At 26.9% G+C, this 12,574-nt stretch overlaps 2 protein-coding genes across 3 annotated transcripts in view; one reads left to right on the forward strand and one right to left on the reverse strand.

The window, feature by feature from the left end:
• Positions 1 to 245: 245 nt before the first annotated feature.
• On the reverse strand, positions 246 to 2,442 carry LOC148236548 (adipokinetic hormone/corazonin-related peptide-like). Its single transcript, XM_088183102.1, has 3 exons — positions 2,371 to 2,442; positions 2,111 to 2,306; positions 246 to 538 (listed from the first exon to the last, which is right to left on the reverse strand). Exons 2-3 carry the CDS (start codon positions 2,282 to 2,284, stop codon positions 431 to 433), a joined length of 282 nt encoding a protein of 93 aa, XP_088039228.1. The 5' UTR covers positions 2,285 to 2,306; positions 2,371 to 2,442; the 3' UTR covers positions 246 to 430.
• Positions 2,443 to 6,635: 4,193 nt separating this feature from the next.
• Positions 6,636 to 12,574, forward strand: part of LOC148236549 (neurobeachin-like protein 1) — an 80,910-nt gene continuing 74,971 nt past the window's right edge. The window contains exons 1-7 of one of the 2 annotated variants that reach the window (XM_088181993.1): positions 6,639 to 6,827; positions 6,954 to 7,151; positions 7,223 to 7,375; positions 8,372 to 8,570; positions 8,645 to 8,733; positions 9,229 to 9,309; positions 12,416 to 12,565. In XM_088181993.1, coding sequence (XP_088038119.1) covers positions 6,777 to 6,827; positions 6,954 to 7,151; positions 7,223 to 7,375; positions 8,372 to 8,570; positions 8,645 to 8,733; positions 9,229 to 9,309; positions 12,416 to 12,565 — 921 coding nt within the window. In that variant the 5' untranslated portion in view covers positions 6,639 to 6,776. Of the gene's footprint in view, positions 6,828 to 6,953; positions 7,152 to 7,222; positions 7,376 to 8,371; positions 8,571 to 8,644; positions 8,734 to 9,228; positions 9,310 to 12,415; positions 12,566 to 12,574 lie in introns of both variants that reach the window. The other variant, XM_088181994.1, reaches the window with a different exon arrangement.

Here is a 12,574-nt window from a genome sequence, read left to right on the forward strand (position 1 = left end):
GAATAAATGTATCATATTATATTACATGTTACATCCCTCTTCCCATCCACTAACATCCGTATGATTTATACTGATTTTATTAATGTCACAGCGCATTTTGATATCGCGTTTATTAAATTTGGTCTAATTTTTCACGGACCATTAAGTCGTACGACCCCTCGTAATATGCTCTCCAAATACATTTGCGAATTAACTATTAAACATACATAGGCTCCTACTTTAAATGAAAGTTTCTTTGCGATGGGTGTTTATTAAATTAAATTATTTATTCAAATTAAATACATACATTACGCCACATTATAATGTTTGAGAATTTAATGATATATTACAATTAACTTTTATCATATCTCATTATTCCTCGGCTTGCTAAGTCGTCTATTTATACAGTTATTTGATAATAAATAATAAATAAAATTTATATATGTAGAGCCTATCGTCGTCCTGTGAATATGGTCGGTTGGTTCACTTCACCGTCGTCGGCTTGGAGGTTTCTCAGGATGGACCTCGATTCGCAGGCCATGGCCTGTCTCAATTCAGCCTGTAAAAAATAATTAGAAATAATTAGCAATTTTTTTTATATTATTGCAGTGTAGTATATTAAAAAAATAAAATTACATGTGTTGATTTGATTTAATAAAAATAAAATAGTCATAGACATCTACAAGCGGAAAGTGTTACTAAAATATTTTATTAAATTATTTATCCTAGTCCTAAACCATAACATGAAAATTCATATAGGAGCCTATTTAATTTTTAATCGTATTTTGTAAATAGAAATTATTAATTTTAATAATTAAAATGTCAAGCTGTTCAGTGCAATTAACAATGCATTACTCAAAAAAAAAAATTAAATATTTTTTGCATTATAAAGATTCATCGCAATGTCCCTAGATGGCATTAAATAAATATTCTGACAAAAGCACTATCGTAAAAAACAATTTTAACATCATTAGGTTGAAAACAATCAGTAACACATTATTTAGTAAGACTTACTGTGTAACAGATAATGTTTCTTCTCGAGAAAAATGTAAAATGATGATTTCTCGTTTCTCGAGAAATTCGAAAACGCTCGAGAATTTAATATGTTTTTATGTTAAAAATTAAATTTATACTATTATTTTTAAACGGTCTATAACCACTGAAATAATGAGCATAAGCAATTGATTTTATCAGCTAAATTTACAGTTGCCTTCAGAGAAGGTAGTAAGAAAAGGGACAAAAATCTTCAATTAACACTCCGAAAACATTGTTTAATAATATAAGTTTTATGACTGACTAGGATAAGCAAACATTTCGTTTCGATTTCATTGAACATTTGCTGGTTAACAATTGCTTAGGAATGATTTTATTAATAATATATTGTATATTATATAATAACAATATATTATCCTTAAGTATAAAATGACTATGATTAATTAAATATTATGATCAAAATTACAAAAATGTCTCATAGAAATTAATTTTTAATAAATTATTGTAATGCTTTTGTATTTCTATGTTTTAATAAATATTTTACTATCTTTCACGTGAGTTTATATTTTAATTATTATCTGTAATATAATTTATAGGCATATATGACCTATTTTTTCTAAATGAAATAAATAAATAAAAATCTGTACACAAAAATTTATATTATATTTTAATAATATGAATATATAATATTATATATATTTCATATATTTTTTTATATATCCAAATTTATTGAGAATTGGGTTCAATTTATCATTTTTTAAGAAATAGATAATATCAATATTTTAAAAACACTAATACCAAGCCACATACCGTCTAAAAATGTGACATGGCCTCAAAAGGTTTTAATTAAATTCTATATTATATAAACAAACAAATAAGTCAACTCATTATATGTTTCAGACGTTAGCCCAATGCGTTACAACAGGGTAAACACAATAAATAACTATCAAAGAAGTAGTGAGAAGATACAAAACTTAAATCAAAGTTTGTAAGTGTAGCTAGCTAGATTGTATTTTAATTATTTATCATGATATGTATCCATGATTCATTATATTATGTATAATTAGTATGGCTGTAAAATTATTTAAAAATTGCACCCAAATATATAAAAAAAAAAGTAAAAATAATACTTATTTACCAATAACATGTGGCAGATGGTTCCAGCTGATCTTCCAGAAGGAACACACTGAAGATCACCATTAGCCCTCTTTCCAGGATTCCAATCCCGGCTGAAAGTAACTTGAGCTGAAGTGCTGTTCAAGTATGCGAAAAATACAGAAAATGCCAAAAACATGATCACGTAGCGAGACATTTTATTTTTTTCGAAGGTGATTCTACAAATATTAAAATTAATCAATAAATATATTATAAATTAAGATTATTAAGAGTAAATCTCACCTTTCGTAGGACGAGTAGTTCGATTCGACCAGTACAAGACTTCAGTGATGAATGGCTAACGATATGGCCTTTTATACCTTTATATCAAAAAAAGAAACATATTTTACCCCCCGAGCTAAAAAACTTGAATAACTGGACGAACGGGGAGAATCGAGGGTGGTATGATAATTTCAATTTTGCATTTTTCGATTCGTGATTGAGTTTCTGATTTATTATATATTATTCATAAGAATTTTTGATATATACATTAACATATTTTTTAATGTATAATTGTATTAATTAAATTAATAATAATGTATAGGAACTATTACATTACTTTATATTTGTATATGATTAATTGCTAATATACGAAATAAATGTTTTCATTTCATTTCATAGGTCATAGTAATATTATCTATCGTCTAACGTCGACGATATGCGGCACGTACGTGTGTTTATCGATACATGCGATGAGGTAGCTTGATATTGGTAGATAAGGACGAACGAAATATTCTTATCTACTGGGAAATAGAAACATAAAATCATTTCCTTAACTTATATAAACCAAAAATTAAGATATAAACAAAATACTTTCTGTTAAATTAAATTATTTTATAGAGTACCATAGAAATATAAGTTTGTTTTATATCAATGATATTTCGACCAGCACGATAGATAAGTGCTATAAATCACTAACTATTGACCTGAAAGACCTGGGTTCGAATACCATAAGATTTTTTTTGAATATGTATCATGTTTGGTGATCGAAATTAATGATTATTATATAATTATAACTCCGATCGATCATCACAAATTAGGTTAATCTAGATTTTCCTAATCTCACGGATGAATATTGTGATGATTAATTAAAATCAAAATAGGTCGTACATTATTGTGTATTTAAAATTCTCTAATAATGAGCTACTTCAGCTAAAACAACTATCTTATTAATAAAAATTAAATATCTATTTTAATCTTATCATATAACCCTCACGTCATATTTGTTGTACATCGCATTCATTTTTCGTTTGGCCAACTCACCTTTGATCTCGTATTGTAAGTGACGTTTAGTAGATGAACATAAAATATAATATTATATCACAATACGATTTATAAGTTAAGGAGAAATATATAACTAGATTATATTTAATTTTAAGTGACAAAAATCGTATTTAGTAATATTTTAAAATGAGTCATTATGATATATTAAAATTTTGTAAGTTTTGTAACAAAATATATTTATTTTGTAATGCTCCATGAATTTGATTTTTGCAATGTACTATCAGAAGATAATGTATGTCAATTCATTGTTAATCGTAATGTAGTCTACGAGCCTTTCGTGTCTGCAAATAACCAGGTGAAAAATATTTTTATTTTCATTTCAGATACATCTCGATTAATGTTTGCATTTAACCCTCGTGTTTATACTAAACAATATGTGTGCTTAAAAACAGACTGACCATAAAATGATTTAAAATTTCATTTATACATGAAATATCAAGTATGGACTGCGTTATAACCATTCTAATGTAATCTTATCTTAATACTAAGTAAATATTATGTTATGATATATTAGCCAATATTGTCACCATTAAATAGCTGTATTAATTTTATTATTAATTTAGTTGTGAATCATGCGTGTATGGCTATGTCATCGAAACGGAAATCTCAATAGATGCGCCCAGAACAGTCAAGAGCAAAAAAGCACGTCAAATTTGATAAAATTGCAAGGTTTACCTTACAGTTTTCTTTGATTATAATGGTATAGTCTGTATTAGTTTTAACAATGTCATTTAGCAATCTGCTACGAGATTGATTTAACTTACAACAATAAACAAAAGTCCCGTCAGCGGTATTCGAATTTTTATTTATTAAAAATTGGCCCCCCAGCTATAATAAAAAAATTAAAAATACATTCAAAGGATAACTTTTGCGACCACATAGATAAACGCATGATGGTTGATTGTGCTGAAGACTATAATAAATAAATGCATTCCTCAAATGATCACCATCAACATTAGGAGGAAATAAATAATAAGAAAATATCTATAGTTAAACTTTAACATATTCATAGATAAAAGATTAATTTTGTTAAAAGAAATTGTAAAATACTCAATTTATGTAATAATAACATTTTTTTCAAAAATATAACATGCAAATGAGATTATTAAGAAATTATAATTAAAATATCCGAATGTTTGCTTTCTCGCAGCACAAACACAGAAGACTGCTTTCTATAAGTTTTGTATGTTTACAATACAATAAAGTAATAAATATTATAAAATGTGTAGTACTTTTTAATCAACGTGTGTTTTAAATGAATCTAATGTTATTATTTATTCAGTGTATTTAAAAGCACAGGTAAAAAATCCAACGTTATATGTGAAACAAATATTGATTTTTATTTTATATTAAAAATAAATTACGCCTTCTATGATATTTTAGCATTATGAGTATGTATCTATTTTGATAATTAATACGTAAGTCACTTTTCATTATTAATTAATAACAGATGGTCGCATTTTGCCGAGAACATAATCAAAGTGACATTCATTATTAGCAAGTTTGTTGAAATTAACTTATTAGTATGCAAGAGAAATATAAAAATTGTGTTTATATGCTGATGTATTTTGACAGCAAGCCTTCGTTTCATATTTTTATTAAAACAGATATTTCAATCTGAATGGTAAGAATAGAATGAGAATTGAAACGAATACATGTTGTGAATATATTACAATCTCTTTTCGATTAGATGAAATTGCACTATAGCAGTTCAAGATTGAAATGTGATGTTTCTTTTAAGACACGTGTATGTGTATCAAACGAACTATTTTTTATTGTAATATTTATGATTTAGTATATTTTATTAAATAATTAAATTAAAAATGGCTTATTATAAATTATTTATACAACAATGGCTATACGTCTCTAGAATCAGTGCAAACGTTGCTTTTTTATTTTTTTTAGCAACTGAAATTCACATTATAGTGAAATAAAAAGATTTTTGATTTTTTTTCAGAAAATGTTAATTTTAAATAAATTAGTTAAAACGTTTAATGAGTGAACAAAATTTCATTAAAAAGGTTAATCCAACTTCAGTTTCCAAATTTTTTTGAAAAAAAAAAACACAAATTTATAGATTTCTTATTTTTTTTATTAATCGAACATTTGTTATGTTTCGTTAATTATGAAAAATAATAATAATTAAAAAGCTGTCTCTGGATCTTTTTCAGCAGCCGATCCTTTCAATGACTTTTTCGTACATTTAGGGCGAAATCTAGGCTATAACTTGGCGGATGTTGGTTTTTAGGTGCTCAAACGGTTCGGGTTTGTCGGCGTATACACGATTTGGAGTTCTAATATATCGATTTATTTCAAGGGTTTATAAATTTGTAAAGCACATTTTTCCAATTGCCGATTTCTACTCGGAAAGTTTGTAGGATTCTGTACAATATTTATTTAGCAACAACGACAAACACATGCTGATATAAATTAGCTATTGCTTCTTTATTATATCGTTAATATCTTTATTATATAAAAGCTTTCAAAAACTTGGTGCCAAAAAAATGAGTAGGCGCCAATTTTTAATAACATACATATCAATAAGCTCGTCCATTGGAATCCAAATGATTATATTAAAAAAAGGTTTTCTTCTTTAAATCTTTATTCTCAACTTTTGTAAAATAATATTTTCTATATTTTTCAATAATCATAATTTTGTAATAGAGAACAATAGAGGAGGGATTAACGTTTACACGCATGTGGTTTACCTTTTAGAAGCAGCCCTAGAAGAAATACGTATTTTTGCAGAGACAAGTACCTTGCATGAAGAACTTTATTTTTTTAAGTTTAGGATTTTATTTTAGAGAAACTTTTTTTAAGATTTAAAAACAATTTATTTTGATATTTTATACATTCTTTTAACAATTTTAGTATTTAAAAATCATTCAGCAGCGTGTTCGATATTACCCCAAACCATAAAAATAAATAAAAGTATGGTAGCTGTTTGCAGCTATTAAACTTTTATCCTTTATTTTGATTCAATATTTACAACCAAATTAAATATTTTAAAATATATAGAAAACGAAGCGGGGAAGAAAAGTTAAAAATTTTATAAGCGATATAAAATAACTTTTTTTTTTATTTTATTCAATAATATTGAAAATATATTAATATTATGATGATATTATTTATAAATACATATTTTTTTATGATAAAAATGATCTAAATTAAAAGGTTAAAACTTACAATAAATAAGATGCATTTATATGAAACATGCGGCAAATATTGCATAGGTGCTTTATCGAAACGGGTTTACGGTGAACTGTCAAATGTCAAAATTGTTCCTCCCACTCCGGCGGGAGTAGCTCCAGTAAATCTAGAAATGTCCTTCGTTCAATTAATAATGTAATATTCTCAACAATATTATGGAATCTAAAACAAACATTTATCATCTTTGGATACAGTACACGACGCAGGTAATAAACACAACAATTTAGCGCTCATTAACGCGAGTACGTTGCGCAAACTAAAAAGCGATTATCTGATTCATAATTTATATAATGCTATGTTTGTTCAATTTTGATTATAATTTGTCTGTATAGAATGAGGAGAAATACTTTTGGCAGTTTGTCAATGGTTTTGTGGATATATGGGAGAAACAATGCGGAATCGACTACGTCAATCCACCGTTGTGGTCTCAAATCAAACCCGACAGTGTGCCCATTTTGGCTAAATTACCTGATGAATTGCTGGCTGCGATCGGAAAGTTTCTATACATATCAAAAGAAAAATGTGAAAAAGTATATTCACGACTTTATTATTTTATTGTATACAATAGAATATATTTTTAATATGAAAACATATCTTTAAGAATTCCTCATTGAGTTTGCATGACTTAGATGAAGTCAATTTATTGTTTCGGTGCCTATTTATCATTTGTCGAAACTTTGATAACATTCCACTGATAGCTTCTTGTGATTATGTGAGTTTATCGGAGCCTATTGCCGCTGGATGTATAAATAAGGTTGTATGCTTTACAATTTATTGGTGAATATGAAATGTAGGATTTTTATCACATACATATAGTGGCTGCTAATTAATCGGACACTTGCGAATTTTTCATCATCATTATGCAATAAGTTTGAAAGTGAAGAAGCAATATTTATTTATTTATTTATTGTAAATCTTCCGTTACATTACAGACAATAGTTAAGTAAGTTGTGAGACACCAGACTAAAATCAAAGACTAAAACAGTAACATAGTTTTTTATTCTTAATTATTAATCCCAATATTTATCAGTGAGATTAGAAAAATTTGGGTAAAATTAATCTGGGATAATTTATTGGAATTACAATTATATAATAATTACTAATTTAAATCTTTCAGACACAAAAGAGATTGAAAAATGAGTACAATTATATTGTTCAGTGGTGCTAAATGGTAGAAATTTTTACCAGTGAATAATGTTTATGGTTACATCTTTGAAAGGGTCTCATAACGTCCATTGCTAACGTTTATGAGATTTTTGACTCCTGGATGTTCTCATTTCACGATTTATATCTAGGGTTGATTTATAAAGCATCTTCTTCAATGTTATTATGTAGAATCCCCTACAAAATTGATTAAACCAATTGAAAGCTGTCCTTAATTATTATTTAATCTGGAATTTACTAGTTTAACTAGTATTTTTAACAAAAACCACAAGTCTTATGCGGTTGTCTTTTTTGACCACTAACACGGATGTGTAATCCAGCTTTGGACAATTGAAACATTAAAATCATTTCTGTGTGAAATATTTATTTATTATCTACAGCAGTTTTAAATGGATTTTCTTTAGAAATTCTTGTTAATTGATTCATCAAACATAAGTTTTTTGAATTACGTATTTCTGTAACCTTTATGAACAAAAACGGCAAGTGTCATGTTTAGTTAGGCTCCACTGTATATTTATAAAAGTCCTCCCTATCTGTCTAACAATATTTTCGGTTATCTAATATTAAATATATTTTGTCTATTCAGTTGACAAAGTCGAGTGTTGGGTGTGAGATCGATGTCGATGGAGTTAAGTCAATTGTATCGGCATTCTGTCACTTTTTGGAAGGAATGTACGATCCGTATTTAACATGGAGAAATTATTTAACAAATCAAACCATAGATTTTACAAAATTGCTGTATAAACCATCTCTGTTGCATGTGGAAGTGATTCCGTTTATTTATGGTATATTTTAAATACATTTTTTTAATACAGTATCATCATTAATATAGTAATATTTAAAACTTAAATTATTTCAGATTGTTTTCAAACAGAATGTATATTCCTATATCCGTCTTTGTGTATAGAGTTATTAAATGTATTAGGAGCCACCATTTCTGGATCACAGGTAATTTTACACTCTTATATATAAAACATCTTCAAGTCTTATTAAATCATTTACCACAAAAGTTACGAACGATTATACTATCATAATATGCTTTTATGTTACAGTATATATTACGTTGCAAAGCTATTTTAATTTGCACATGTGTACATATTACATATAAAATATAATTTTCACATCATGTCGATCAATGTCACATGATCAAGATATTATAAATGCTAGGTAATGCAACTAATAAATGTGACGGTGCTATTTATACAATATAGTAAAATATTTTATAATAACGCATTATTAATTTAATTTAAAAAATCGCTTATTAAAATTATATAATGATTTGTAGTGAATAACCATTGTGCATCAATGAGGATAAACTAGACATTAATACATGCTAATTTTAACATATTCGGTTGTGGTTTTATTGTTGATGAATAATAATAAAACAATGAATTCAATACTTTTGCAACTTTACAATGATGGTTAAATGGGCTATTATTTCAGAGTTTGTTGTCTGTGACAAATAATACTGTTAGTATTGTCGATGCAAATTACTCAAAGAGTGAATCTATCCATGGGAATGGGGTGAGTGTGTGGTTAACATAGTTGAAAGTAATTGTTTAATTATTTATTTATACATTAGATGTATATACATTAGATGTTGCTTGTAAATATTAATATACTAACAGCATGTACAACTAATGCTTTATAACTGTTATTAATAGTATTATTATTATTGCTTGAATATAAATATATGTATGATATATATATTTATACATATAAAATATATATTATGAGTAAAACAAATATTTGTCAGTCGATAAATTTTATTAATTATTTATTTATATACGTATAAAATATTATAATGATTGAAAAGGTATGTTTTTTTATTATTTCATTTTCATGGCTTTTTGTGCATCAGCTTTATGTATGAAACATGTTCCATCGAAATCGTTAAGCACTGGATACATTGTCAATAAGCATGCTTTATTTTATTTAACATAGGATGGATCCAAATATGTTTAGTATAAAAATAAACTAATATATAATATTACTATACTTAAATAGCTTATTTTTAATATTGATATTATCTCATAAAGCACAAATCTTTTGAATCACTTCAAAAAGTAGACAAAATTTTTATCCATATCAAATTTAAAAATATTTTTTGAACATCCTATAAGAGTACTTTTATATGGCATTCTTTTATGCATTTAAATTGTGTTAATATATACAAGGGCGAGTGAAATTAAAACCTTATAATTTAATAAATAAAAAAGGTACGAATGGATTTTATTGTACTACTTAGTTTCCATTGCTTTCAATACAATTTTGAGATCGTATGTTGGAGAAGTGTGGTCTGTCATTTCGTGACGATTAATAAACTGTCACTGCCGAGGCTATAGCTCGAATCACGGTATCTCTGGCGTCTGTTTTTTTTGAAACCAAAACGTCACAGATTTAAATAATTCACTGAAATTTTCTCTCTTTCTTGCATAGTAGACTTTATCTGATTTCAAGAAGCGATTTAGCGTTTCAAATAGTCACCACAGATATTTTTTTTCCTGTAATTGAATAGAGCATTGATATCTTTATAAAAAAAATCTTTTTGGTCACAAAATACAGTCATGTTTCAACTAAACACTGTTGTTTTGCTCCGATTGCAAGTCAAAGATGAGCATCTTACTTGTAATTGTCCCATAGGGATGTATTGCTGCATAATTATTCAATATAATCTTTTCTGCAAATAGTTATGGTAGTGAACCCAGGTTTTATCTCTTATAACAACCTTTCTAGGAAGCCATCACCTAATGTTCAAAGCATCGAGTCAATACGTCATTATAAAAATAGCTAATATGACATCATGTATACTGTTCCATGACTCATTTCCATAGGTAAGGCTATTTTGTTCACTGTTACTTGGCGATTTTCCTTTATGGCTAATTTAACTGTTGCAATAGTGTTCCTTGATAAATCTTCTACGGAGCTTGTGGCGATTCAGAATTTATTAGTTCACTTTGGGCTAATAAATTCCGACCCGGGAATCCAGGTCGGAATTTATCAGCCCTAATAAATTATTTTATTATTATAATATAAAAATATTTATTCTTTACTTTTGCAAATATGATCAGAGGAAATTCTGTATGTACAATTAAAGTGATTCATAAATAGAAAATTATAAAATTTTCTTTCAAAATTTTATGCTGCTTTCAAGTTTATATATAATTTGTGAGAATCGACAATGGTCGGCACTACATAAAGTTTCTGTTAATTCTTTGACATATAACAGAAACACATTTATGTTGTCAACAATATATTGGAAGGAGTAAGCCGTTTCACATATTTTTACGATAAGCAAATTCGTATATTAAAATTCTCCTACATACTCGAAACGAGTGGCTAGGAAATCTTTCTTTGCCATTTATATTATCTTACTTTGGCTTCATGACAAAATTTATTTTTAACTGTGGACTTAATATTTTTATATTATGATTAAAATGAAATTTTTCTTAGATGTAACTTAATAAAAATTATATTAGATTCATCTAATATTCCGCTTCCAAAAAGAATCTTCGAATAGTTATAAATATATTGTTATATCATATGCAATTAGTATTTTGAAGCGACTATATCTACAATACAACGATATTGATATTGAATTAATGGAAAATAATTCATAAAAAGTTATAGGTAAAAAACTTCCGACACCAAATCTTTAATTTAAGAAATGAAAAAGACCATTATTTTGATTATAAATGCTACCAAAGCAAAATAAATAAATCCATGGAATTTACCATAACATTTCAAATTTATGGAGTCTACTGGTAATGAAGTCCAATTCTAGAAAAACTTTTTAATTGCTTGCTATCTATTAAATTTACTTCAACAGCAAATGAACATGTATTTTTTGTTGCTAATTTTTCATCAAAAATTCGAAGTTCTATGAAATATGAAACACTAGATGCATTGATATTTTTAAAATATTACTTTTTAGATAAAAAATAACAGCAATGAAGAAATACCTTTTTAATAAATTTTACTTTGAAATTAAAAAACAGTATGAAGTCTTATGCTTTAATGTAATGTAAAAAAATACCCGGAACCGAACTGAGTACATTCATTCTGACAACTGCCAGTCACTCATGTAACACTTGCCAATGGAACAGTGATTTGAATAGTTATCGCACTTTAAAGGTTTTAATTTGACTCACCTTTCGAACACAAATAATCAATAAATACTTGTCCTAGTTCCAATCTCATATATCTCATTTTCTCATTAACATTTGTGACATATATATAGACGTATATCAATATCTGGTATGTCCATTATTTATGATTTACTTACTATGATATATATGCAAACATTTCTGATATTGATTATAGACGTCACGCAAATTCGTTTTCACTTGGAAGTAATTTTTTAAAGTCTTTTGTATAAGTTAAAAACTTGAGTGAATAGAGTTGATGTGTTTTAAGTTATTGTTAATAAGATTATGAAATATTTAGGGTAAGAACTAAACCATTGGAATGTATCGAATTTTACTTTTATATACATATGTATATAAGTAGCTGTATAAAGAAAGTTTAAAACAATTTTTTTGTAATGTCTTTTTAGCTTGACTTCAATGTTGGTTTCATATATCAATATTGTATTTATTTCTGTGTTTTAAATTGTTAAATCCAATTTCAGCACAATGCTTTGAGATCCGTGTGTCCAGCTACAGTAAACCTTGTAATTAGGATCATATCAACGCTTGGAATAGATAAAAACATCAGACAAATTGCTTTGGATTGCTTCACAGTTATGGTTCAAGTTTTATACAAATCGACTCCGGAACAGGTATTTAAT

Source organism: Plectrocnemia conspersa, unplaced genomic scaffold, assembly GCF_051122295.1.
Source record: "Plectrocnemia conspersa isolate PC_06_02 unplaced genomic scaffold, ASM5112229v1 ptg000003l, whole genome shotgun sequence".
Classification (NCBI taxonomy): domain Eukaryota; kingdom Metazoa; phylum Arthropoda; class Insecta; order Trichoptera; family Polycentropodidae; genus Plectrocnemia; species Plectrocnemia conspersa.

Excerpts from the sequence above, each read along its gene's own strand:
- LOC148236548 (XM_088183102.1), bottom strand. The coding sequence starts at position 2,284 with ATGTCTCGCTACGTGATCATGTTTTTGGCATTTTCTGTATTTTTCGCA. Across the intron at positions 539-2,110 it reads CCATCTGCCACATGTTATTG|GCTGAATTGAGACAGGCCAT; the intron begins GTAAATAAGTAT and ends TATTTTTTACAG.